The following is a 25,258-nucleotide window of genomic DNA, read 5'->3' on the forward strand; positions in this document are numbered from 1 at the left end:
GACTAAATTATTCATTTAAAAGACAAAATGTTTCTTTTTCCCCCAATTGTACACTTAATCCTCACATTGTATTTTCAGAAAGTTTTGGAATATTTTCCCTTTCCTAAAAATGTGTCACTACCGAAACACACAACATATAATAAAAAGGGTTATATTCACTTGTTAATGTTTTTGTTAATTTTTATCTTATAAATGTTGTTTTTTTGCAATTTTATTTAAAGGTGTTCAGAGGTTAAACAATAACAATTAAAATTTAAACAATATTTTGAGTGTAATTTTTGTAATTAATTGGATTTTGAATCAGATTTTTCTTTGTAAAGAGCATTAACTTGATCATACTGATTTCAAACTCCAGGATCCATTAGTTATAATACACATTAAACCAAACGCTACCATAACATCTTAGTTGATAACTCAATGTACTTTATGTTTTGGTCGTGACTGTCTGTGTTATTTTATTAAAAATTATTTCTATATTTCATCTCTGTTAAGCCTGAAGTCACATGATATTGGTACTCGCTCACATAGATTGGTTGTTGCTCTATATTCCATAAGTCAGAACTGAAATAGGAAAAATGTTTAATATAATTTATACTCTTATTACTTTAAACAATCTGTAAAAACCCTTAAAATAAGATTATTTTTTTTTACCATTGATACAGCTGTTCAAAAGCCTTATCTCAGACTTTGTTTTATTTGATTGTAAGTGTTTTTAACTCACCATATCTTAACTGTTTAACTGTATTTATTCATTGTTTTATTATTCTTAATATTTATTTCTGTTGTTTTCATTACCTGAAATTGTTTTATGTGTTATGTTGTTAATGAGGATTCCTCCGCAATGGTATTTCGAGGTAAAACAAAAGGTATTTCAATAATTACATCACAGGATGTGATGTTAAATTTTCCACCCTGACAAGTAAAATCTAAAAATCTAATCTGTTAAAAATCACTGAATAGATTTTTGCTGCAGAGCTTCAAACCCAAACGTCAGTCTAACCTCGGTTGTGACTAATATTTAATCGGCAGCGCTGTGTTTATGAGAGATGATGAAATATGTGTTTTGTTGCCAGGGGTCCCACAGAGAGACGAGTTGTTGCGTGTTGTTGGGCTAAGCAATTTCCATTTTGTCCCCAGTGTTCGACCCACAAAAGGCAAGCGTGTGAAAGTGCAGAGTGAGCAGACGGGGCTGATGGGATTTCAGGCCCGTCGGCAGTTCTGTGAACCAGCAGCAGTAGACACAATAGGGCAGTAGGGCAGGGGGCAGTTATTAGGGAGTGAGTCCTGCTCCTTTTAGCTCTCCCCAAGAAACCTACTAAATACTATCATGGGTTAAAAAGAGCTTCATTTCAAATTACAGACGGAAAGTGCAACTATCCTCTTATTTAGGACCATAAAGGCTCCAGAGTGTAAATGAACCGTAACTTTCTGCTCAGTCCTCGTGTGTCTCGGCTGACTGAGGCGATGGACTCTGCTCGGTCCACGTGGTTTCCTGTCTGTCTGTCTGTGTGTGTTTCTGCTGGCTGATCTGACTTTTGATTTATTTATTTATTGCCGTTAGTTGTGTGGCTCCTCGTCCTGCTGCAGATCTCCGTCCTGCTCTTCTTGGAGGGGACGGTAGTCTGAGACCTCCGGCTGGTCAAACATGACCCGCCTGTAAAGAGAAAACATCCAAAGTCAAACAAAAGTCTCTTAACTTAAAGTAGGGCTGGGTGTCAATACTCAATACCTTTAAGGTATTGACCGAAATCAATCGATACCAAGTGCAGCTGTGTGGCTCACTGACATGTTTTTAATAGTTTTGTTCCTTCATTATAAAGAGTTTGTCATGTTAGTTTGTTTAGAAACGGCTCCAAAGACTAATAATAGTCACATTTTCAGTCTCTGGAGAGTAGTTCTTTGTAAGGCAGACGCCTGAAAACATGATCTCTGTTATTAGTCTTTAGAGCCGTTTCTAAGCAAACTAACATGACTAAACTCTTTATAATGAAAGAATAAAACTATTAAAAACACATCATTGAGCCACATCGCTGCACTGTTGACAAATTACATTGACCTCCATTATATTTGAGTGGAGGCAGATATAAAAACCTGGTACCTATCAGTGCTTGAGTAATGACATGAAAGTTGAATCTAAGGGAGAAAACCTTTTGTAATTTGGGTGGACTAGCCCTTTAAAGAAATGTCCCCTAAAGGATGGACTCTCGTCAAACGATACCTGCAATCGATCCTTTTTGCACCCAGAGCTAGAAAATATCACTATTTGTATGAACTCGCTCACAGCCAATCAATGCAAGCGTTAAATATTAATAGTTTGAAGACTTTCAAAATGCATTTGTGTAAAAATGAAATCATTTAGATGTGGAGGAGTGGAGGCATGTTATGTAATTTAATGCTTCTATTCACATGATGGGTATTGAATGAAGTACTCTGTATCAGTATCACTTTAAGGGTACTTGGATTGGTACTGGTATCATAATCTTTTAAACAACATCCAGCCCTAACCTAAAGATTAAAGCCGGTGCTTCTTATATTAATATTGTCCAAAAAAATCTCATGTTTGGATCCAAACCAACGATGAACGGATCTCCTAACAATCGTGTGTATCCAAGGTCTCTCATATATCTTATTGCTCTGTGCTGTAGAGCTCTACTATTAAAAACACATAAATGAGCAACACCGCTGCACTGGGTGACATGTTCCTTCATTATAAAGAGTTTAGTCATGTTAGTTTGTTTGGAAACGGCTCCAAAGTCCAATAACAGGGATCATGTTTTCAGTCTCTGGAGAGTTGTTCCAATATTACAGCCTCTTAACTTTGCTCTACATTGTCCACTGTATCTAACTTCAGTATAAAGTCAAGAGGTTGTGTTATGCAGCACAGTAAGCTGGTAAAGCACCATTAATGGAGCTGTTTTACTGCACATGCTCAGTAGCGTCCGCCTTACACAGAACTACTCTCCAGAGACTGAAAACATGATCTCTGTTATTAGTCTTTGGAGCCGTTTCTAGACAAACTAACATGACCAAACTCTTTATAATGAAGGAACATTGATGTGTTTTTTTAATAGTTAATAGTAAAATTAATCTAACTCTCATTTAGCAGTGTTTAAAATACAAACAGCCATATGTTAACATATTTAAAGTATGTAAACTCAGATGCATTTGGTGCCAAATTCTGGCTCAGTGCTGTAAAATGACTGAGGATCAATACTCAGCCTCTACGTTCTCCATCTGTAGGAGACTAAGGTTGTTCAGAGCAGCTCAGAGGGATTATTACTAAAAGTTTAAACCACACGAGTTGCGTCATGAAATCTTACAGAAGCTCTGGAGTCATCAGCAGCTTTCTTCCTCCCGGCTGGTTTGGAAACACGTCTTCCAGGAAGTAGTACATGTGACCGACGCTGATACCTGAGGAGAGACGGAGCTCAACACACGTCTGACAGCAAAATTACTTCAATGACGTCGTCAAATACTCACAAGAGCAACAACTGTAGATTCATCCGCCACTGAAAGTAGTCCTCAAGAAAAGCACTATTTCCTCTTGTTGGGGTTAAATTTACATAAAAACAACAGTGACCAGCAACTTTAGGAAATGACAGACTGAAAGACATGAAACTAAATATTTGAGAGTCATTCTTTAAAGATTTAAGACTTCAGTAGGAACCAATGAGATCGGAGCTGAGAGACTCAAACAGTGAATGGAAGCCAGAAAGCATTGAGAGAGACTTGTTGGCTTTGACCCTGTTTGTATAAAAGTGCAGAATTTCTAGGTTTTTTTAATGTCTTTTAAAGTAGTTTTTTCCCCTTCCATAAAATCTATAAACCTTAAACTGAATGTCAATGCTTAGTATCTATTGACTATTTACAATTCATACCTTCATCTTAATCTTAAATGCCAGGATTGAGACCTGAGAAACTGTCACAATACTGATATTGACATTTTTTAATTATAGAAAACCAAGAGTAAAAATCTGTTAACCTGGCTTTTATGTATTGTCTCACAATTTTATGGGTTTATTATTATATTTACGTATTTATTTTTATTATTTTTTATTATCAGTTTCCTTGTAATCTATTATTTTTGTGTATTGTTGCATAATTTTATTTTGACCTGTATCCTATATTGGTCATATTCTCCTTTATCATTTTAACTGCTCTCTTACTATACTGTATTATTTACTCAATTAAAAGTTTCCCAGTACCCATCCTGTGAATTTGTAATGTTTCACAGACTTGTATAAAAGGTGCTATATACATTAAGTTTGATTGATTTGATTGAATATGCCCATCATAGATCAATGAGACATTTTCGGTGATATGCTTTATACCTAGGAGGTCGACCACGATGGAGTTTCCGAGCAGCAGCGAAAATCCCATCAGCACCCAGGGCAGAAACGGCGCCTGGAAGTTCAGCAGGCCGAAGAAGTTCATGTGTATGAGCGGATGTCTTCTACTCCACACGTACACCAGCATGATGATGAAGGCCTGACCCAGGAAGAAGACGTTGGCGAACAGGCCGAACAGCTGGAGGAAGTCAGGTTAAATACAACTCGTCATTTGGTTCTGTGATTATTATTACAGTAAAATCGACACCTAAGGGTTCAGATGGAGATTAAAGTTTTGGGTTTATAGAGGTTTCTTAGAGGAGTTGCTAATCTGGCGGCAGAAAAAAACATAAATGGCAACCTTATAGAAGCAACTCTGGTCAAAATTAATTGGTAATAAAATACCTTGTATATACAGAAGCCTACCAGGAAAATGTAAAAATGCCTGAAAAGTTAAGATTTAATAAAACAAAAATACTCTAGATCTAGACCTTGCGAGGCATATTAGATATCATGAGACAGTAAGTCAAAATTGTGATTTTTAAACCAATATACTGAAATAAAGTCAAAATTACTAGAATTAGGAATTCATTTTTTGCTTCCCTTTAGTCTCAAGATTTTAATATACTGTAGTTAGAAAAATATATGAGATAAAGCAAAATTGTGGCTCTTACTCTATGTAAAAAAAGAAAAAGAAAAAAAAAAGGAGTCAAATATTGGCTTTCTATCTTAAAAGTTAGACTGTTATTATTACAATGTAGTATCCCATAATCTTTACTTAACAAGAGTACTTTATTTTGATCAGTTAGACGAAGAATTTTGATCTCAAGTTTTTTTTACTTAAGTCAGAATAAACCATAAAATGCTAAATGAAAAAAAATGTAAAAATATGAGATAAATCAAAACTATAAGTCATTTGACAAAGTATAAAAATACATCTTTATGTTGTGACATATTGACTTTCTATCAGAATTTAATTTTGCACTTAAAAGTAAAAAATTGGCAAAAATGTTTATATTTACTACTCTGTATAATCATTCCAAACATTTAGTATTTATTTTCCTGACAGAAATGGTCTTCCATACATGTATGTACAGTATGGATTATAAAATTATAGGAAGTCTAATAATAGAGACATTTCAGCCTCTAGAAATGTTAACAACAAACAAAAACACCAAATTGTTTGTTATGTTTGATTATACAGTTCCCTAAAAAGTCCTAAAACTACCAACATTAATGATTATATAAGACACTTTTTTAAAGCTGGTGTTATTGTTTACCAAACGCTATAAATGCCAACAATTCCTTTCATGTGAGCAAATCACATTACTGATCTGATAGCAGGGTAAACACTGCACCGTCCTGATATTACAGCAGAATTAGTCCTCAAGTACTGTTGTTAAAACCGTCCATGAAAACACAACACGGCTCCAAACAGACTCATAAACCTGCACATTGACCGTTTCACAACAGGCCAGAGGGACGTCTGTGGTAAACAGGCCCTGGACTGTATCATTAACCTGGAATGTGAACGAGAGCTTCTGGCTACAAACTGCTGAGCATCATCAAAAAGAGACAGCTGTATGTACAGTAGCTGGCTTTACATGCTTTTAGCCAGAAGACTTCCTGATTCAGGCAGAAAAATATGCAATGTATATAAAGCAGCGTGTTACCGAACAGACATGAAAGCACTAAAACATCTCATGCTTCCCCCATAAAAGGGTCATTTAAGCCAAATAACATGTTTTAAGGGTCAACTCCTGCAGTATGAGATATACTTACATGCTAACTTGGGTTTATTTAGATTTCTGTCAGAGACTTTAAGTAGTGACCTATTTATAAATACTGTGTGTGTGTATCCAATGCCTGATATATCTTATTCCTCTGTGCTGTAGACCTCCGTTGTTGACCGAAAAGTGTCTAAAAACACTTCTGTGAGCCGCACAACTGCAATGGATGACATGTTCCTTCATGATGAAGAGTTTTGTCATGTTAGTTTGTTTAGAAATGGCTCCAAAGACTAATAATAGTCACATTTTCAGTCTCTGGAGAGTAGTTCTTTGTAAAGTAGAACGCCTGAAAACATGATCTCTGTTATTAGTCTTTGGAGCCATTTCTAAACAAACTAACATGACGAAACTCTTTATAATGAAGGAACAAAACTATTAAAAACATGTCAATGAGCCACACAGCTGCACTGGGTGACATGTTCCTTCATTATAAAAGGAGTTTAATCATGTTAGTTTGTTTAGAAAACGGCTCCAAAGACTAATAACTGCGATCATGTTTTCAGTCTCTGTAGAGTTGTTCCGATATTACAGCCTCTTAAATTTGTTTTACATTGTAAATAACTCTACTATAAAGTAAAGAGGTTGTGATATGCAGCACAGTAAGCTGGTAAAGCACCATTAATGGAGCCGTTTCGCCGCACATGCTCAGTAGCGTCCGCCTTACACAGAACTACTCTCCAGAGACTGAAAACATGATCTCTGTTATTAGTCTTTGAGCCATTTCTAAACAAAACTAACATGACCAAACTCTTTATTATGAAGGAACATGTCACCCAGTTCAGTGGTGTGGCTTACTGACATGTTTTTAATAGTTTTGATCCTTCATTATAAAGAGTTTGTCATGTTAGTTTGTTTAGAAATGGCTCCAAAGACTAATAATAGTCACATTTTCAGTCTCTGGAGAGTAGTTCTTTGTAAGTCTCTCCAAGACTGAAAACATGATCTCTGTTATTAGTCTTTGGAGCCGTTTCTAAACAAACTAACATGACCAAACTCTATATAATGAAGGAACGAAACTATTAAAAACACATCATTGAGCCACTTCGCTGTACTGGGTGATAAATTACATTCAACTCCATTATATTTGAAACAGATATAAAAACCTGGTACCTGGTAAAGTTGAATCTAAAAGGGAGAAAACCTTTTGTAATTTGGGTGGACTAGCCCTTTAAGAATCTCCCATAAAGGATGGACTCTTAAACACTTTTTTTATAATCATTGAAAAGGATACAGTCATCAGGACGCCTCCGAACAGGAAACATGAACACAAAATCTGCCGTCCGGCCCCGGAAGCAGCCTTCCTCCAGCATCCGCAGTATCGATAACTTAAAAACAGTCAAGGACACAGCTGCAGTTTTTTTCTCCCAGTGTCAAAGTATCAAGAGTAAGACTTAATACAAAAGCTGCCTTTAGAAGTTTAGAGTGATAATATCTTAGATGAAAAATGCAGCTGGGATATTATCATTATTATATTATGTTTCCTCCGTGAAGAAACGCTGGTAAAAAAAGATACAGAAAGATGATGTTGAACACAAAACTGAATCCAAGAGAACCGAAGAAGAGGAAGCTGGTTATCAGACGCCATAACTGAGAGAGAGAGAGAGAGAGAGAGAGAGAGAGAGAGAGAGAGAGAGAGAGAGAGAGAGAGAGAGAGAGAGAGAGAGAGAGAGAGAGAGAGAGAGAGAGAGAGAGAGAGAGAGAGAGAGAGAGAGAGAGAGAGAGAGAGAGAGAGAGAGAGAGAGAGAGAGAGAGAGAGAGAGAGAGAGAGAGAGAGAGATTAAAAGGTTACTGTCAATTTATACTTAAAGGAATAGTTCAACATTTTGGGGTAGTGATTTCTCTTTCTTTCTGAGAGTGAGATGGGAAGATGGAGCTTCTTCTCTCATTCTAGGAAAAAAAAAAAAAACAAGGTAAGTTTCCAACATTTCTGTAATAAATAAAAATAAACACCTGATATCTTCTGATGATGAGGTCTGGGTTAAAGTAGAGCTGGAAGGGAGTGATGACCTCAAGTTGCTAAAAAACAAAAACATAACATATAGGCTTAAATTAAATCAGAAAGTTAGATAAACATCCATATTGATAAGAAACAACCAACATTTCAACACTTTTCAACCAACTGTTCATCTACTTTCAAATCTTAAAGCTGTCAACGCTTCAATTGACCACAATTATCTTTGCATACACTAAAACTACAACCTGACACCTCAACTACTTTAATTTTGTAATCTTATCCTTCACGTAACATCTTGAACTTCAGCTCAATAATGAACTTTTATCTCTTTAACTTAAATCTGAAGAGTTTCTACTAAAACTGAAGTTACGCTTTTACGAGCACTTCAACTACTTTCATCCATCAGAAAAAAAATCTTTTTTTTCCTTCTGGTCAAGGAAGGACAGGAGGAAGGAAGGAAGGAAGGAAGGAAGAAGGAAGGAAGGAAGGAAGGAAGGAAGGAAGGAAGGAAGGAAGGAAGGAAGGAAGGAAGGAAGGAAGGAAGGAAAGAAAGTAGGGAGGAAAGAAGGAAGTGAGTAAGGAGCGAGGGAGGAAGGAAAGGAGGAAGGAAGGAAGTAAGGAAGGAAGGAAAGGAGTAAGAAGGAAGGGAGGAAAGAAGGAAGGAAAGGAGTAAGGAGGGAGGGAGGAAGGAAAGTAGGAAGGAATGAAGGAAGGAAGGAAGGAAGGAAGGAAAGGAGTAAGGAGGGAGGGAAAAAGGAGGAATGAAGGAAGGAAGGAAGAAAAGGAGGGAGGAAGGAAGGAAGGAAGGAAGGAAGGAAAGAAGGAAGGAATGGAGTAAGGAGGGAGGGAGGAAGGAAAGGAGGAAGGGAGGAAGGAAGGACTGAAGGAAGGAAGGAAGGAAGGAAGGAAGGAAGGAAGGAAGGAAGGAAGGAAGGAAGGAAGGAAGGAAGGAAGGAAGGAAGGAAGGAAGGAAGGAAGGACTACTTTCAGAGCTCACACTTCAACTGAAATTTAAACTTCTAACGTTGTATTTTACCGACACTTAAACTGCTTTCAAGCAACTTTCCTTTCAACTGTCAAGTCTTCTGATTTCAAGGCTTACACTTTAACTGCTTTCACCTATTAAGTAACATATCAGCTGACACTTTCACTGCTTTCAGTGTTGACACCAAACTACTTTCCTCGCTTGAATTTCATCTGAAACTTCACCTGCTTTAACGCTTACTCTTCACACTTTAATGGAAATGTGCAGTTCTTTCATTGCTTACACTTCTACTGCTTTCACCTATTAAGTAACATATCATCTGACACTTCAACTGCTTTCATCTTTTTACTCTTTAATTGACAGTGAAACTACTTTTAGCTCACACATCTTAACTAACTACACCTCTCTCCACTGCTTCCACTTCTTTCATCTTTATCTCTGAAATTGACAGATCAGCTGCTTTCATATATTTAAGAGTTAAGCCTCACTTAACAATTACACTTCAACAGAAAGCTCAAACACCTTCAGCACTTTTACTTTAAAATGAGATTTCAGCTCAGTTGACATGTGAGTTACTTTCAACATTTTACAAGCAAATAATTAACATTTAAAAACACTTTAGCTTGATTATATTGTCTCAAAAGCTCCAAAGATTCAACATGTTAAGACGCTGAAACTATTTTAAATGTTTAACCTTTAAAGTTTCGGTGAGAGCACGTACATTTTCTTAAAATGTGTCGACTTTTCAAGAAAAAACATGATTGTGGAGACAATTTTTACCCCATAGTAAATGTAGGAAAACTCAAATGCTGCTCAGTAATTTGTCTGTTAATTTAAATTTAAAGCGTTACATTAAGGATTACATACATAGACACATAATTAAAATGTAGTTAATAATAAGTAGCACTAGATTGATTGTCAATATTAAGAGAAAAGTGTTTTAAATTGAAAGCTTATCTAACTATTTCTTGATATTAGTGAATGTTTCCTGTCTGATCTCAGCCTGCAGGTCAGAGTTGAGTCTTCTCTTGTTTTCTTCATTGTTAGTGTGTTGTTGTTGTTGTTGTTGTTGTGTTGTTGTTGTGTTGTCGGCTCTTACCACGGCAGCGGTGGTGAGGACACAGGCGGTCGTGTACGCTCGGGTCACCACAGGGATCTGAAAATACTCCTGAGTGAAGCTGTGAGCCATCGCTGCTGCTGCTGCCACACTGTCAACCATGATTTACCCTCTGAATGAACAGCACAGGCCCCGCCCCCCTCCACCGCCTCAGCCAATCAGAGGCAAGGATCAATTAACACCATCCACCCCACACACACACACTCTGAACCTTTAACACATTACAGCTGATGTAAAAGCTAATTAGAATATAAATATTTCATTCCACTTTATAACTTTATACCTTTTTAAACATACATGTATTTGAAATAAAACAGATCTCAGTGGGATTAAAGTGGTGAAATAAAGTTTATAAAAAAAAAAAGTTTACATGATTTAAATCTCTTTGGGCTATATAATGAGATATAAACAATGAATGGACAAAAAAAGAGAAAGTTTCTTGCACTGTTGTAATACATGTATGAAAAATGTATAAAATGCATAAAATATATTATGTAAAATTTGTAAAAAATCAATGAGAATCTACTTATAAAAAAACTTTCTTCAATGAAAACATACATTTTTTTAATTGTGTAAAAGCAATTACAAATCCTGACTTGTGTTTGGAGCAAACTATTTTAATTTAAGCACATTATGACAAATATGACATGCATTTTTGATAAGTTTAATTATTAATAATATTTAGAGAAATGTATCATATTTGTGAGTGAATCTTTAATGTTTTAAAGTAAAATGTAATAGTGTATAAAAACATTTAGATTTTTCTTTAGGTTTTATTATAAAGAAAACAACACACAGTTCATACATTTCAATAACTGCTTCAATGAAAACATAATTTTTTTAGAAATAGCTCAAAAAATCTGTTAAAGCAATGGGAAATTATAACTTGTATTGGACAAAACCTTTTAATATAAGTACTTTATGAGGCAATAAGTATATTTTTGATGAGTTAAATTAGTTTTTATTAGTAATGTTTTAGAAGATTGATCAGATTTGCCTTGGTAGTGAATTTTTAATGTTATTGAAGTAAAGTTTAATCATGAATACAAACTTAAAAACATTATTTCATCTTTTAATATTTAACTTCTAGTGTCGTGCATTGGCCAAAAAGTGATTTTTTTCCCCTTATTATTGACCACGTCTGTTTTGACTGTTACTTCTTTCCATCCTTCCTTCCATCTGTCCTTCCTCCCTCCTTCTTTCCTTCACTCCTTCCTTCCTTTCCTTCCTCCCTCCCTCCTTCTCTCTTTCTTTCCTCCCCCCTACCTTCTTCCCTTTCTCCCTCCTACCTTCCTTCCTTCCTTCTTTCCTCATCCTTCCTCCCTCCCTCCTTCTCTCTTTCTTTCCTTCCTCTCTCTGTCCTCCCTTCCTTCTTTCCTTCCTCCATCCCCTTTTCTTCCTTCCTTCCTCCTTCTTTCCTTCGCTCCTTCCTACCTTTCATTCCTCCGTCTCTCTTTCTTTACTCCCTCCTACCTTCCTCCCTTCTTTCATTCCTTTCTCCCTCCTACCTTCCTTCCTTCCTTCCTTCCTTCCGCCCTTTCCTTCCTTCCTCCCTTCTTTCCTCCATCCTTCCTTCCTTTCCTCCTTCCTCCCTCCCTCCCTTCTTCTTTCCTTCCTTTCCTTCCCTTCCTCCCTCCCCTCCTTCTCTTTCCTTCCTCCCTTCCTTCTTTCCTTTCTCCCTCCTACCTTCCTTCCTTCCTTCTTTCCTTCTCCCTCCTACCTTCCTTCTTCTTCTTTCCTCCCTCCCTTTTTTCCTCATCCTTCCTTCCTTCCTTTCCATCCTCCTCCCTCCTTTCCTTCCTTCTTCCTCCCTTCCTTCCTTACCTCGAGGACAACAGGAGGGTTAAAGATGCGTTCACTTACCTTCACTTATCATGTATAAATGTGTCTCGCTAGTTTCAGAGTTAATCTCTCCGGAGGCTGCAGAGGTTGGTAAAAGGTTATGGTTTTATTAGAAAGAAAACAATACACAGTTCATACGTTTCAATGTACAAGTTTGAGGCTACATATGAGTACAAAAAAAAAAAAACATGAATCAGACACATGTATGTACAATAAAAGTTTACTAAGTAGTTTGTGTATAAATATGTTCACTGATTAACACTTGAAACAACGTGTGGATGATAACTGGAACGACTCGTCAGTGTCCTGCACTGGCAAACTAACAGTCTGTACTGAGCCTTCACATCTCGAGTGCTGCAGCCAGCGACACAGCAGAGGAAATGTCAGATTACCCGGAGCAGTGGTTTCTCAACATGAGGGTCGTGACCCCGAAAAGAGGTCGCGACATGGAGTTTTTCAGGGTCTGTGATGAGCCTTTTCAATTCACTATCCAGCAGTGGTGGATGAAGGATTCAGGTCCTTTAGTTATTAGACAAAAAGATACAACAAAGTATATATATATATATATCCTATATTTAAACTCATACTTAGTACATAAGTTTTATCAGTACTTAACCCTCCTGTTGTCCTCGAGTCAAAGATGGAAGGGAGGAAGAAGGAAGGAAAGGAGGGAGGGAGGAAGGGAGGAAAGGAAAGAAGGAGGGACAGAGGAAAGAAGACAGGAAGGAAGGTAGGAGGGAGGGAGGAAAGAAGGAAGGAGGGAGGGAGAAAGGAAAAGAGGAAGGGAGGAAGGAAGGAAAGAAGGACATAGGAAACAAGGAAGGGAGGAAGGACAGAGAGAAGGAGGGAGGGAGGGAGGAAAGAAGGACAGAGGAAACAAGGAAGGGAGGAAGGAAAGAGAGAAGGGGGGAGGGAGGGAGGAAAGAAGGAGGGAAGGAAAGAAGGGGGATGGAAGAAGGAAAGCAGGAAGGGAGGAAAGAGAGAGGAAGGAAAGAAAGAGAGAAGGAGGGAGGAAGGACAGACGGAAGGAAGGGAGGAAAGAAGGAACAGTCAAAACAGACGGGGTCAATTTGACCCGGGAGGACGACACAAAGGATAAAGTTTAAAAAGTAAAAGTACTTCCTGTCCTGTGTTTTTAATACTGCAAGCATCAGTGTTAGAGCAGCATGTTACTGTTGTAGCTGCTGGAGGTGGAGCTAGTTTACACTACTTTATACTGTTGGGTAGTTTAATTCAGTGGTTCCCAACCTAGGGATCGGGCCCCTCCAAAGGGTCAGCAGATACATATAGAGGGGTCGTGAGATGATTAATGGGAGAATTTTTTTTTTTTTTGAGAAATATTGGAAGTTTAAAGGGGGAAATGTCTTTGTGGTGGAACTGATAACAACACATAGATATCTGAAATATGACAAAAAGCCAAAATTATATGCAGTTTTTTTTTGCAAGAGGCAACAAGCCAAAGAAGGCATATTTTTAATGCAAAATCTTGATCTTAATCTAATAAATGTAGCAGAATATTTGCCTTTGAAATGTATTAGACTAAACATAAAGTAGCAGAAAGTACAGTACAGTTCGTGAGTAAATGTATTTTCCACCACTGCTATCAAGCCAGTAATCTTTGTGATAAATACTTGTGTAACACACCAGCCAACAGGGTCAAAGTTCATCACTCAAGTTATTTTTTGGGAGTGACTCACTGACCAGCATGACTAAGAAAGAGCACCATGTTTTATATAGACAAGCAAAGACTTCATGAAGGATGACACGCCAAAAAAAAAATATATGAGGACAAACAAACATCACAAACAATCCTCCTGCAGGAAGACGCTGTTGCACTCTAGATGGCGCCATGGAGCTTTTTTCTTTTCCTGCACGCTGCTGCTGCTGCTTTCCTGAGAGATTGCCAACAGCTGAGAGCTTCTTCACAACATCACATTGGGAAGAGTGACATCGATTTTGGTCCAAGTTGTGTAGAAAGCAGGAATCATTTTGTAACGTTGCAGATTTAAAGCTACATAAGACAGATTTTGTGTAAAAGATTCAGATGCATCAAACACAACAAAAGATGAGCATCACGTCTACAATCTCTACATAATGAAACCTTTTGAACAGCAGTGAGGAAACATTTGGCTGAAGTGTATAACAGTGTTTTAGCACCAATCTCAAAGCTTTTTTAATTCAAGCTTTGATATCTTTCCTTATTTCGCTGAGGTGAGAACTTTAAAAACCAAGAAACTAGATGTTGATCCTCCTAAAATGTTTTAACCCTGAGTTGAGTCTGGGAGTTTCCTCTTAGGTTGAGTACTAATGTTTTTCTTCACTGGGACCAATTGCTCAAATGCAGGGAAGGATGGAGGGAAGAAAAAAGGAAGGAAGGATGGAAGGAAGGGAAGGAAAGATGGAAGGAAGGAGGGAAGAAAAAAGGAAGGATGGAAGGGAGAAAAGAAAGAAAGGATGGACAGACAGAATGAAGGAAGGAAGAAAGGGAGGGAGTAAGGACAGAAGGAAGAAAGGGAGAAAGGAAACATGGAAGGAAGGAGGGAAGAAAAGAGGGAAGGAGGGAAGAAAAGAGGGAAGGAGGGAATGAAGGAAGGAAAGGTGGAAGGAAGGAGGGAAGAAAAGAGGGAAGGAGGGAGGGAAGGAAGGAAGGAATGAAGGCAGATGGAAGGAAAGATGAAAGGAAGGAAGACATGAAAAGAAGACAAGAAGGAAAGAAAGGGAGGAAGCAAAGATGGAAAGGTGGAAGGAAGGAGGGAAGGACGGAAGGAAGGAAAGATGGAAGAAAGGAAGGAAGTAAGGAAGGACAGAGGGAAGGAAGGAAAGAAGGAAGGACAGAAGGGAGAAAGGGAGGAAGGAAAGGTGGAATGAAGGAGGGAAGAAAAGAGGAAGGGAGGGAAGGAAGGAAGGAAAAGAAGACGGGAAGGAAAGTGGGCCGGATGTGAATCACTTCTATGTCTAACTTTCTCCAAAAAAGGCAGAAATTAACTTTTTTTTCAGACTTTTAAAGAAAATGTTGAGATTTTTTTTCCTTCCTCTCTTGTTTCTAGGCTTTGATCAGCTGACTGCTTCACTGATGCAAGTCTGAGGAAACTTCAACATTAGATGAACCAATAATCTTTATCTGTTGCAGGTATCAGGTACTGTGAGACTCCTCTGGGACTCTTTGTGCCCTGAGCTCAGACTGTCAGGCTACATTTAAATCCTTCCTTTATCACTTGGATTGTCTGACTTCAATTACAGCCTTAATGGAGAAACCTAACAGATGTTGTGGTGCGTTTTTAGAGAGTTTATAACTCTGTGGAGGATGGCAGCTGGATTTATAGCAATTAAATGGATTCCAGAGGTTCAACGATTAGTCAATCAACAGAAAAATGCAGATTGTCAATTAAAAGTCAATTTTCAAGCACAATTCCAGCTTTTTGAATGTGATGATGTTCTGTTTTACCTTGTTTTACATTAACGTAACATGATTATTGTTGGGTTTTGGACTGTTGATTGGATGACATCACTTTGGACTCTTTGCTTACGGACATTTTTTCCACTACTTCCTGATGTTTGTTTGTAGACTAAACGATTAATCGACTTTGGAAATCATCCGTAGTTGCATTCTTAATGGATTCCAACAGTGACTCCGTTTCACAGCAAAAAAAAACAAAAACCCAAAACATCTAGAAACGTCTGAAACCACTCAGCAAATTACAAACAATGGACCTTCTGTCGGCGCAGTTTAGATGTATGACACGCGACTGTGTTTGCTTACCTTAGTCGTGAGCTTTCAAACCTACATGCGAATCCAAACATGTCAGGTTAGAAGACGACACCTTAAAGTTTATCCATATATAACTAAAAAAAAACTCTTGACTGCAAAGATCTTTAGAGATTATTTGGAGACAGTTTGGTCAGGTCATGAAAGTCCTTTTGAAAGCTGAACAAATCTTTCCTCCTGGTAGTGTTGACAGGTTTACAAAACTCTGCACAATAAATGAGCTGCTAGAGAGTAATTTGACTTTAGTTTAGAAGCTGATTTGAGGCCAGCGTGAACCTGAATGAACCAAACACAAACATGTAAAATCACTCTTGATATCCTTCAAAAAAAGTCCAGTTTAACATCCTTGTCTGGGTTGTAATATTGCAAAGGTTGTAATAAAAAGTTACTTCTCCAGCTCTCTGCTACAGCCGCTGTAAGTTTGCTTGTCACACTTCGAACACATGACGATTCAGCGAGTCCATCCGAAACAGTTGAAATGAAAAGTTTCCACTACAGTGACAAACGAGTCTTTTCTGGTTCAAGTCTGCGAACCAACATCAGTCGAAAAGTCTCCATTTCAGGCTCAAAGAAAGGAGGTGAGAACGGTGCAGTTCACATCAGTATTACATTAATACAGGGCCCAGATCTCAGCCGTACGGTGACAAAATGTGCAAAATAAATAGTCGAGTATAGCTGCACAGGAGGTGCCAAGTCTGAGGAAACATAACTTGGTTTTCCTGAGAAGAAGGTGTAATGGATCTGAGTATCAATAAATGGGAGTAAAGCATAAACAGATTTAAGGGAGACCGTCTCGTCTCCCTCGATTCCACAGTTTGAACAAACAAACGTCACTGTTCCAAAAGCTCCTCTTCATTGTCTAAAAAGAAATCCGTCGCTCCGTCGTGTCCACGAAGAGTCAAACTCAAGACTCAAATGTTTCTACAGCCGAAGAAATCCATGCCCACGTAGCGAGGGTAACCCTCCAGAGAGTTCATGCCAACAGGATCAAATTTCCAGTACTGTCGTCCTTGGATAAAGTGAGCATAGCCTGGAAAATATAGATCATAATAAATATTAGTATTTGAATTGGATGATATATTGATTTAGTTCAGTTGTGGAATATGAGAGACTAAGCAGTTTCTTTGAGAATTTTTTGAGGATTTGGGGGAAAAAAGTAGTGAATAATTTTGTGTCATATTGCAAAAAACACAAATATTAAAAACTGTAAATGTTTAAGCTTCGTGTCGTCCTCCCGGGTCAAACTGACCCCGTCTGTTTTGACTGTTCCTTCTTTCCTCCCTCCCTCCTTCTCTCTTTCTTTCCTTCCATCCCCCTTTCTTCCTTCCTTCCTTTCCTTCCTCCCTTCCTCTTTTCCTTTCTCCCTCCCTCCTTCCTTCTTTCCTTCCTTTCTTCCTCCCTCCTTTCCTTCCTTCTTCCTTCCTTCCTTCTTTCCTTTCTTCCCTCCCTCCTTTTCTCTTTCTTACCTCCCTCCCTCCTACCTTCCTTCCTTCCTTCCTTCTTTCCTTCCTTCCTTCCTCCCTTCCTTCTTTCCTTCCCTCCTTTCTTCCTCCCTTCTTTCCTTCCTCCTTCCTTTCCTTTCCTTTCCTTCCTCCCTTCCTTCCTCCCTCCCTCCTTCCTCCCTCCCTCCCTCCCTCCCTCCCTCCCTCCCTCCCTCCCTCCCTCCCTCCCTTCCTTCCTTGACTCGAGGACAACAGGAGGGTTAAAGGAACCTTCTGATATTCATATCATAGTACGCATAATTTCAGACACACTTTGTCATGTTTTGTTTTTTTTCAAACCTGCTTCACATTTTGGCTGCTTGGACAAACAAACATCCGGGAGCAGCTGAGAGTAAACATCTGTAAACATCAGCCTTAAAACCGAACCCTAGTTTGGCTTTTGATTATTTATAGTATTTAAACATATATGATTTTGATATCTTGATTGTTTACAGGTTTTAAAACATTTCAACGTCTCTGGTTTAAATCCAGCAAAGGACCTTCGTTACATGTCAAACCCATTTCTCTCGCTCTGCCTCTTATTTCCTGTCGGCCTCTCTGCCATCAACTGTGCAATGAAGGCAAAAAAGTCCGAAAAATAACGTTTTTAACCCTCCTGTTGTCCTTGAGTCATGGAAGGAAGGGAGGAAGAAGGAAGGAAAGGAGGGAGGAAGGAAGACGGAAGGAAGGGAGGAAGAAGGAAGGAAAGGAGGGAGGAAGGAAGGGAGGAAGGAAGACGGAAGGAAAGGACGGAGGAAGGAAGGTAGGAGGGAGGGAGGAAAGAAAGAAGGAGGGAGGGTGGGAGGGAGAAAGGAAATAAAAAGAGAAGGAGGGAGGGAGGAAGGAAAGGAAGGAAGGAAGGACAGAAGGATGGAAGAAAGGGGGATGGAGGAAGGAAAGAAGGAAGGTAGGAAAGAGAGAGGAAGGAAAGAAAAAGAGAAGGAGGGAGGGAGGAAAGAAGGAACAGTCAATTTGACCCGGGAGGACGACAGGATGGTTAAAATAAATGGTATTCCTTTTTATCCATTTTATTTGTCATTGTCTTTCATCAGTCCTGTCTAGTTTTTATTCTACTTTAATTCACCTTTATTGGTTTATTTCTTGTTTTTTGCATTAGTCAAAAGTTGTTATTGTCAAAACACTTTGAATTACACTAACCTGATCCAAAATGGCTGTACGAATAAAGTTTGATTGATTGATTGATTAGACATTCATTAAAGCTACCCTTAGCTTTGTTACATTTTTACACATGTTTTTGTTTAATATTAAATGCTATTAATAAGGTATTGGCTCTAAAATGTTAGAGAGATCCACCAGGCATAGAAACTCATAATTATTCCATTCTCATGATATTCAGTGAAAACTCTGACCAATCATATCATTCGGTCCGAATAAAATGATTGGCCGAGTGACCTGCCTGTTTTCCCTTTCCGCATTACGTAATCGCGCGCTCCCCCACCCGGAAGAGAGTCTGTTGTGGATCCACGGCATTATAATACATCCATAATACACGGAGATAGCCGTGAACAGCCAGTAGCGATTGACAATGACCGACAGAAGCGGACCACGGCTTCCACCTCCAGCCGCTCCCATGTGGAAAAAGAAAACTATATATATATATATATATATATATATATATATATATAGTGCACGTTCGCGGAGGCAGACATCCCAACTCTCCCGGAAGTTCTGGGAGTCTCCCGCATATTGATAGGAGCTCCCTGACGCCCGCAAATGAGACGTAATCTCCCGGAATCTGGAGTGAACGAGCAAGAGCGCGCACTAGAGAGTGACAGCGCGTGTGTGTGTGTGTTTGTGTGACTATAAATGCAGCGTGTGTGAGAGCAAAGCGTCCTTATAACTCTGTGTTACCGCTTATTAGACCGATCACGCTTATTAGTGCGAAAATATCTGATGTTTCACTTTCTTCTTGGGTTTATGTGCGTAAAAGGTTGTTGAATAAACCTTTTACACAGGCGACATTTTGACTTGTTAAACATGTGTAACTGATGTTTCAAAGCCGTGGCTATTGTTACTGTTAGTCCTACCTGTGCTGTATAATGAGTCATTATATGCTGTGAAAGTAATCTATGAATCCGACTCCTTCAGTAATGTTGAACATGTTTTGGTTCCTAGACGAAGGCAGGACAGAACAAGTTTGGGAGCTGCAGCTTCAAAAAGGCAGATTTACTGCTTCTTATAGTGCTGTAAACAAGCCCTGCAAACAAAAAGGCAGTTTGACAGTTTTAGGAGGTAAATATATGAAGTTTCATGTTTAATAGTTTAAACAATAGTCCGCTGGAGAAGTCTGGTTGTAGCTATACACAGCCATGGGGGGGGGGGGGGGGGGGGAATATTGTCTTTTACCTGTTAAAATGGTTTTAAATTAGATGGTTTAATACAGAAAACTTTGGTATGTGGTTAAAAATAAAAGTGTATTCTTCTAGTTTGACTCTTTTCTATGTAGACAGACCATAGACTATATAAGAAGTGGACGTAACATCGGTGACGTCACCCATTGGTTTGTGGACTGCTGCTCGGAGGCTAATAGTATCGGATCTGAGCAGCGCCATCTTGAAAATTGCAGGTGCATGCTGGGAAAAATAAAAACACGGATTCTACTTATATGGGCATCAGGAGGGGCATGAGGCGCCCTCCTGAACCTGTGAACCAATCAACCTGTCAATCACGACGTAGCCACGCCCTAATGCATACCCTGCTTTATCGTCACATATAAAATCAGGGAGGCCAAAATGTCCCAAATGAACATCATACTGCATTGAAGAAGGCTTTAAACTAGCGATTGAGACCATAAACACATTTTGAAAACGTTAACTGAGGTTAGAAATCAAGTGAGAAGATGGTGAATTCTCCATTGACTTGTATAGAGACGGAAGTCCTTTTGACACCAAAACGGTCGCCCCCTGGTGGCCTTTTGATAGAATGCAGTTTTAAGTTACTTCCGCGTTGGCCTCATTTCAGAGGACTGGAACTCCCCGCCTGAGACAGACTGAGAGGATTCAGTTTATATTAATTATTGTGATTGCAAGATTGGAAATTCCTCAACTAACCCACCAACATTTACCAAAATAATGGTGAAGCAGTCTCAAAACATCAGCTTTCAAAATCCTGTAATAACTCATTTATGATCAAAATATTCTGAACCACACAGTAGGTCATCTTTACGTACCGTATATGTCCCTGAACGCAGCGTCCACATCGTTGGGGATGCCGCTCCAGTCCTGCATGTTGCGTGCGTAGTCAGACTCGACCCGGTTCTCGCGGGGGCTGAACCTCCAGTAGCTGCCTGATTTGAAGAAGTAGGTGTTGTAGTTGGAGTCGTGGCCCCAGCGCAGCGCCGCCTGGATGCCGGACACAAACAGACCCAGACGCCTGATGGACTCTGGCCCTCGGATCTGCATCTCAGCATCAAACACCCAGTAGTTCTCACCTGCCGAGAGACACGGACATCACACTTTGTCTTTGCCTCAGTAAAAGCAACTAATCCTTCTTTTCCTCACTAACATAATGTTGCAGTCCTGAGATTTCTATATGGGTCAGTGATAAATAAGTGTTGGCAAGATGAGCAATTCCAAAATATGTTAAAAATAGTTTTAAAAGCAGCATCAGGTTTGTTAAAATGTACATTTAGTATTTTTGTTGGTTTTATATCATTTGAAATGACATTTGCACTTTTTTTTTAACCAAAAGTAAGACTGAATGTTCCTGAAAATGTCAAATGGCGTAACCACAAAATAATGATAAATATTACATATTTTATCACCTACAGTGTATTTAAGTGGACTTATACTAATAATGACTTCATTTAAAACATGTAAATGTTTCCTGATCTCCATGGTTACCAGATTAAATGTAATATTTAGAACAATTGTATTCCATTACCTTTATTTAATATAAAGTTATAATGTAAGATCATGCCAAACTAGTTGATATGGTGTTTTATTGACAATTTACTGTTTTTAAGCAAGTTGAATTATTTGGTACAAAGTTTTTATGGTTACACCACTTAGACATTTTTACCATAATCCTCTAATATATTCTCTCAAAATGGATTAAAAGCAGAAATTTGATGCTGGGTCCACAAAAAAAGAATGTGTGCAAGTTATTCATACGTTTATTTTCATATTTTATCCCCTTTAAATTTGATTAAACCACATGGACACAAAAAAAATCAAACGGAAGGAAGGAAAGAAGAAGGGAAGGAAAGAAGGAGGGAGGGAGGAAGGACAGAAGGAAGGAAGGAAGGGAGGAAAGAAGGAACAGTCAAAACAGACGGTGTCAATTTGACCCGGGAGGAAGTTGTGACGGGTAATTTTCAGTTTTTTGTGGCATTTTATAGACTATAAAAGGCCTTTCACACACACACACACACACACACACACACACACACACACACACACACACACACACACACACACACACACACACACACACACACACACACACAGGTGTTTCAGTTTTTCTGGCTTCTGCTCAGGTTGTAGTTGGGTGGAGCCATGTTGGGATTTTATGAGGTCACTAATCTTCATGAACCAATAAGAATTACAACTCTGTAATCTCTCCCTCCCTAAAAAAAAAAAAAATTGCAACAAAACTAATTAAAGGGTCGGACACACGTCAATCAAGTAGAGCCTGAACACGCCTCCGCACACACAGTCCTAAGATAACGTCTAATCAGGCAAATAAGTGAAAACACCTGTGTGGGTGTGCAGAGCCTTTAATCCACAAAATAGGAACGATAATGAAAATGATTGTTGGTTGCAGCCCTAAAAAAGTTGTAGACAAACATTTTCCATGATTAGGAAGGTTTTTTTTGTCAGTCTTAAAAAGGGCAAATCCACTCAAAAGTATCTGCAGTGTGGTTTGAGTATAACTTCACATACCTTGCATAGATATAATGGAAATATCTGCGTTAATTAACATTTTACACATATTTAAACCCAGTAGAGCTCTGAGATCTGCTGACTCAGGGCAGATAGTGGAGCCCAGAGTTCAGACTAAACATGGTGAAGCAGCTTTTACACAACTGGAACAAACTACCAGCAGAACTGAAATCAGCCCAAATGTGAATATTTTTAAATCCAGGTTAAAAACACTTCTCTTCTCCTGTGTTTATGATTGAGCTCTTTCAAAGCACTTTACATTTTAACCCTCCTGTTGCCCTCGAGTAAAGGAAGGAAGGGAGGAAGGAAGGGAGGAAGAAAGAAAGGGAGGGAGGAAGGAAGGGAGGAAGAAAGAAGAAAGGAAGGAGGAAGGAATGGAGGAAGAAGGAAGGAAAGGAGGGAGGAAGAAGGAAAAGAGGAAGAAGGAAAGGAAGGAGGGACGGCTGAAGGAAGGAAGGAAGGAAGGGAGGAAGGAAGAAGGAAGGAAAGGAAGGAGGGAGGAAGGAAGGAAAGGAGGGAGGGAGGAAAGAAGGGAGGGAGGAAGGAAGGAAGGAAGGAAGGAAGGAAAGAAGGAGGGAGGGAGGAAGGAAGGACAGAAGGAAGGAAGAAAGGGGGATGGAGGAAGGAAAGAAGGAAGGGAGGAAAGAGAGAGGAAGGAAAGAAAGAGAGAAGGACGGGAGGAAAGAAGGAACAGTCAAAACAGACGGGGTCAATTTGACCCGGGAGGACGACACAAAGGTTAATCATTCATTTGCACTTTATGTCCTTTTAATGATTTTAAAGCAAATCATTATTTTATGCCGCAACCTTATATTTAATGCTCTATTCTAGTATTTTATTTCTCTCTCTTACTATTTTTATGTACTTTGTTTTTATTATTAGTGTGTGTGTGTGTGTGTGTGTGTGTGTGTGTGTGTGTGTGTGTGTGTGTGTGTGTGTGTGTGTGTGTGTGTTTTAATGTTTCCATGTTTTTACTATTATTGGGTTTTATTTTTATTTCTCAAATTGCATGTTTTTATAGTTTGTTTTTTTTTAAATTTCCAATTCTTACTGTTAAATGTTTGTTTTATGTAAAGCACATTGAGTTGCCATTGTGTATGAAATGCGCTATATAAATAAAGCTGCCTTGCCTACTTCTGTGGATATGCACCCCCCCGCCCCCCCCCCCCCCCCCCTCGTGATCCTGTGCTCACATGAAACCAGAAACCACAATACACGTCTGCTCACCTTGAAAGAACCAAATATTCCCCGACTTGTCTTCAAAGGCGGCGTCGATGTTGTCTGGAATCCCCCTCCAGTGACGAGATGCCAGCGCCGGGTAACCGCTCTGCAGATGCCCGTCCCGGATCCGCCAAACGTAGCCCGACTTGAAGAAGAACAGCTCCCCCCGGATCATAGACACGGCATCAAAGTCCGTCTGGCAGGCATCAGGCTGGAATTAAGAGAAGATCACTTGTTCATCTCCTCGCGCCGAAAGCACACATAAAAAGTGAAGTGGGTGTTAAAGAGGCTTTTTATTGTCTGAAAGGATCCAGAAATAAAGCAGAGGGGTTTCTTTAAAAAAAAAAAAGGTCCACAAAACCATGATGAAGAGTTTCACAAGTTTAAAGAAAAACAATTAACAGTTAAAAGTTTTACAAGAGAAAATAATCTGAAGTGGAAAGTTTGCAGAGTGCTCGTCTGTCAGATCACTTACGGCTCATCTTTGATTCAAAAATACACTAAAGTATGATGAGTTGGTGTCATTTACAAAGAGGAAGGACAGAAGGAAGGAAGGGAGGAAGGACAGAAGGAAGGAATGAAAATAAGACAAGAAGGAAAGAAAGGGAGGAAGGAAGGAAAAGAAGATAAGAAGGAATGAAAGGGAGGAAGGAAAGATGGAAGAAAGGAAGGACAGAGGGAAGGAAGGAAGGAAAGAAGGACAGAGGGACGGAAGGAAAGAAGGAAGGAAGGAAGGAAGGATAGAGGGAAGGAAGGAAGGATGAAAGGAATGAAAGAAGACAAGAAGGAAAAAAAGGGAGGAAGGAAAGATGGAAGGAAGGAAGGAAGGACAGAAGGAAGGAAGGAAAGAAGGAAGGAAGGCAGATTGATTCAAAAATACACTAAAGTATGATGAGTTGGTGTCATTTACAAAGAGGAAGGACAGAAGGACGGAAGGGAGGAAGGAATGAAAATAAGACAAGAAGGAAAGAAAGGAAGGACAGAAGGAAGGAAGGAAGGAAAGAAGGACATAGGGACGGACGGAAAGAAGGAAGGAAGGAAGGACCTTCCTCTGTCCCTCCTTTACTTCCTTCTTCCTCCCTTCCTTCCTCCTTTCCTTCCTTCTTCCATTCTTCCACCCTTCCATCCTTCCTTCCTCCTTTCCTTCCTTCTTCCTCCCTTCCTTCCTCCTTTCCTTCCTTCTTCCATCCTTCCTTCCTCCTTTCCTTCCTTCTTCCATCCTTCCTTCCTTCCTCCTTTCCTTCCTTCTTCCATCCTTCCATCCTTCCTTCCTCCTTTCCTTCCTTCTTCCATCCTTCCTTCCTTCCTCCTTTCCTTCCTTCTTCCATCCTTCCTTCCTTCCTCCCTCCCTTCCTTCCTTCTTCCATCCTTCCTTCCTTGACTCGAGGACAACAGGAGGGTTAAAGTGAGAGTGTGCCCATTCTCTGTAAAGCACATGAATCTCACGTCTAAATCCTTAAATATAAATGTATCATCATTTTATTTTATGTCTCTCTTTTTCCGTCTCATAGATTTGAGATGGGATCAATCTGCAGTTTGGATTTGAGCTAGCTTTTGTGTGTGTGTGTGTAGCGCTTATCTGAAGAATTTATGTGTGCAATTAAAGATATTATATACTTACATTATATACTAAAGCTGTTGAATATCATGCAATTATGTACTTATATACTGCATTAAAGCACTCCATGACAGATGCCTGAGGCTCTCATACTATTAGGAACAGAAATGTAAAATCCCCAAAATATATATATAGATTATTTCATGTACTCTTTTTGGTGGAGGGGTGAACACTTCTACATGTATATGTGAAGATGCAACAGTGGTTTTTGTGTAGATTTTTTCATGCTTTTGACAATTGAGGGATTTCTTG

The 25,258-nt window shown here is 39.1% G+C and overlaps 2 protein-coding genes and 1 pseudogene across 2 annotated transcripts in view; all 3 read right to left on the reverse strand.

Annotated features, from left to right (window-relative positions):
- The window catches only part of LOC133978509 (uncharacterized), a 455,381-nt pseudogene that overhangs the window by 130,491 nt on the left and 299,632 nt on the right, over positions 1-25,258 (reverse strand).
- On the reverse strand, positions 1,414-10,246 carry derl3 (derlin 3). The gene is given in 9 exon segments (XM_062416815.1): positions 1,414-1,654; positions 3,321-3,411; positions 4,332-4,527; positions 7,350-7,376; positions 7,378-7,430; positions 7,433-7,443; positions 7,632-7,705; positions 8,069-8,134; positions 10,157-10,246. Coding segments are annotated over 9 exon segments (705 nt in total). The 3' UTR covers positions 1,414-1,557.
- The window catches only part of mmp11a (matrix metallopeptidase 11a), a 32,472-nt gene continuing 23,907 nt past the window's right edge, over positions 16,694-25,258 (reverse strand). The window contains exons 6-8 of the mRNA XM_062416802.1: positions 23,395-23,599; positions 20,454-20,714; positions 16,694-16,812 (exon numbers count right to left, since the gene is read on the reverse strand). Of these exons, the coding sequence (XP_062272786.1) occupies positions 16,694-16,812; positions 20,454-20,714; positions 23,395-23,599 (585 nt within the window). The remainder of the gene's footprint in view (positions 16,813-20,453; positions 20,715-23,394; positions 23,600-25,258) is intronic.

Source organism: Scomber scombrus, chromosome 4, assembly GCF_963691925.1.
Source record: "Scomber scombrus chromosome 4, fScoSco1.1, whole genome shotgun sequence".
NCBI classification, from domain to species: Eukaryota; Metazoa; Chordata; class Actinopteri; order Scombriformes; family Scombridae; genus Scomber; species Scomber scombrus.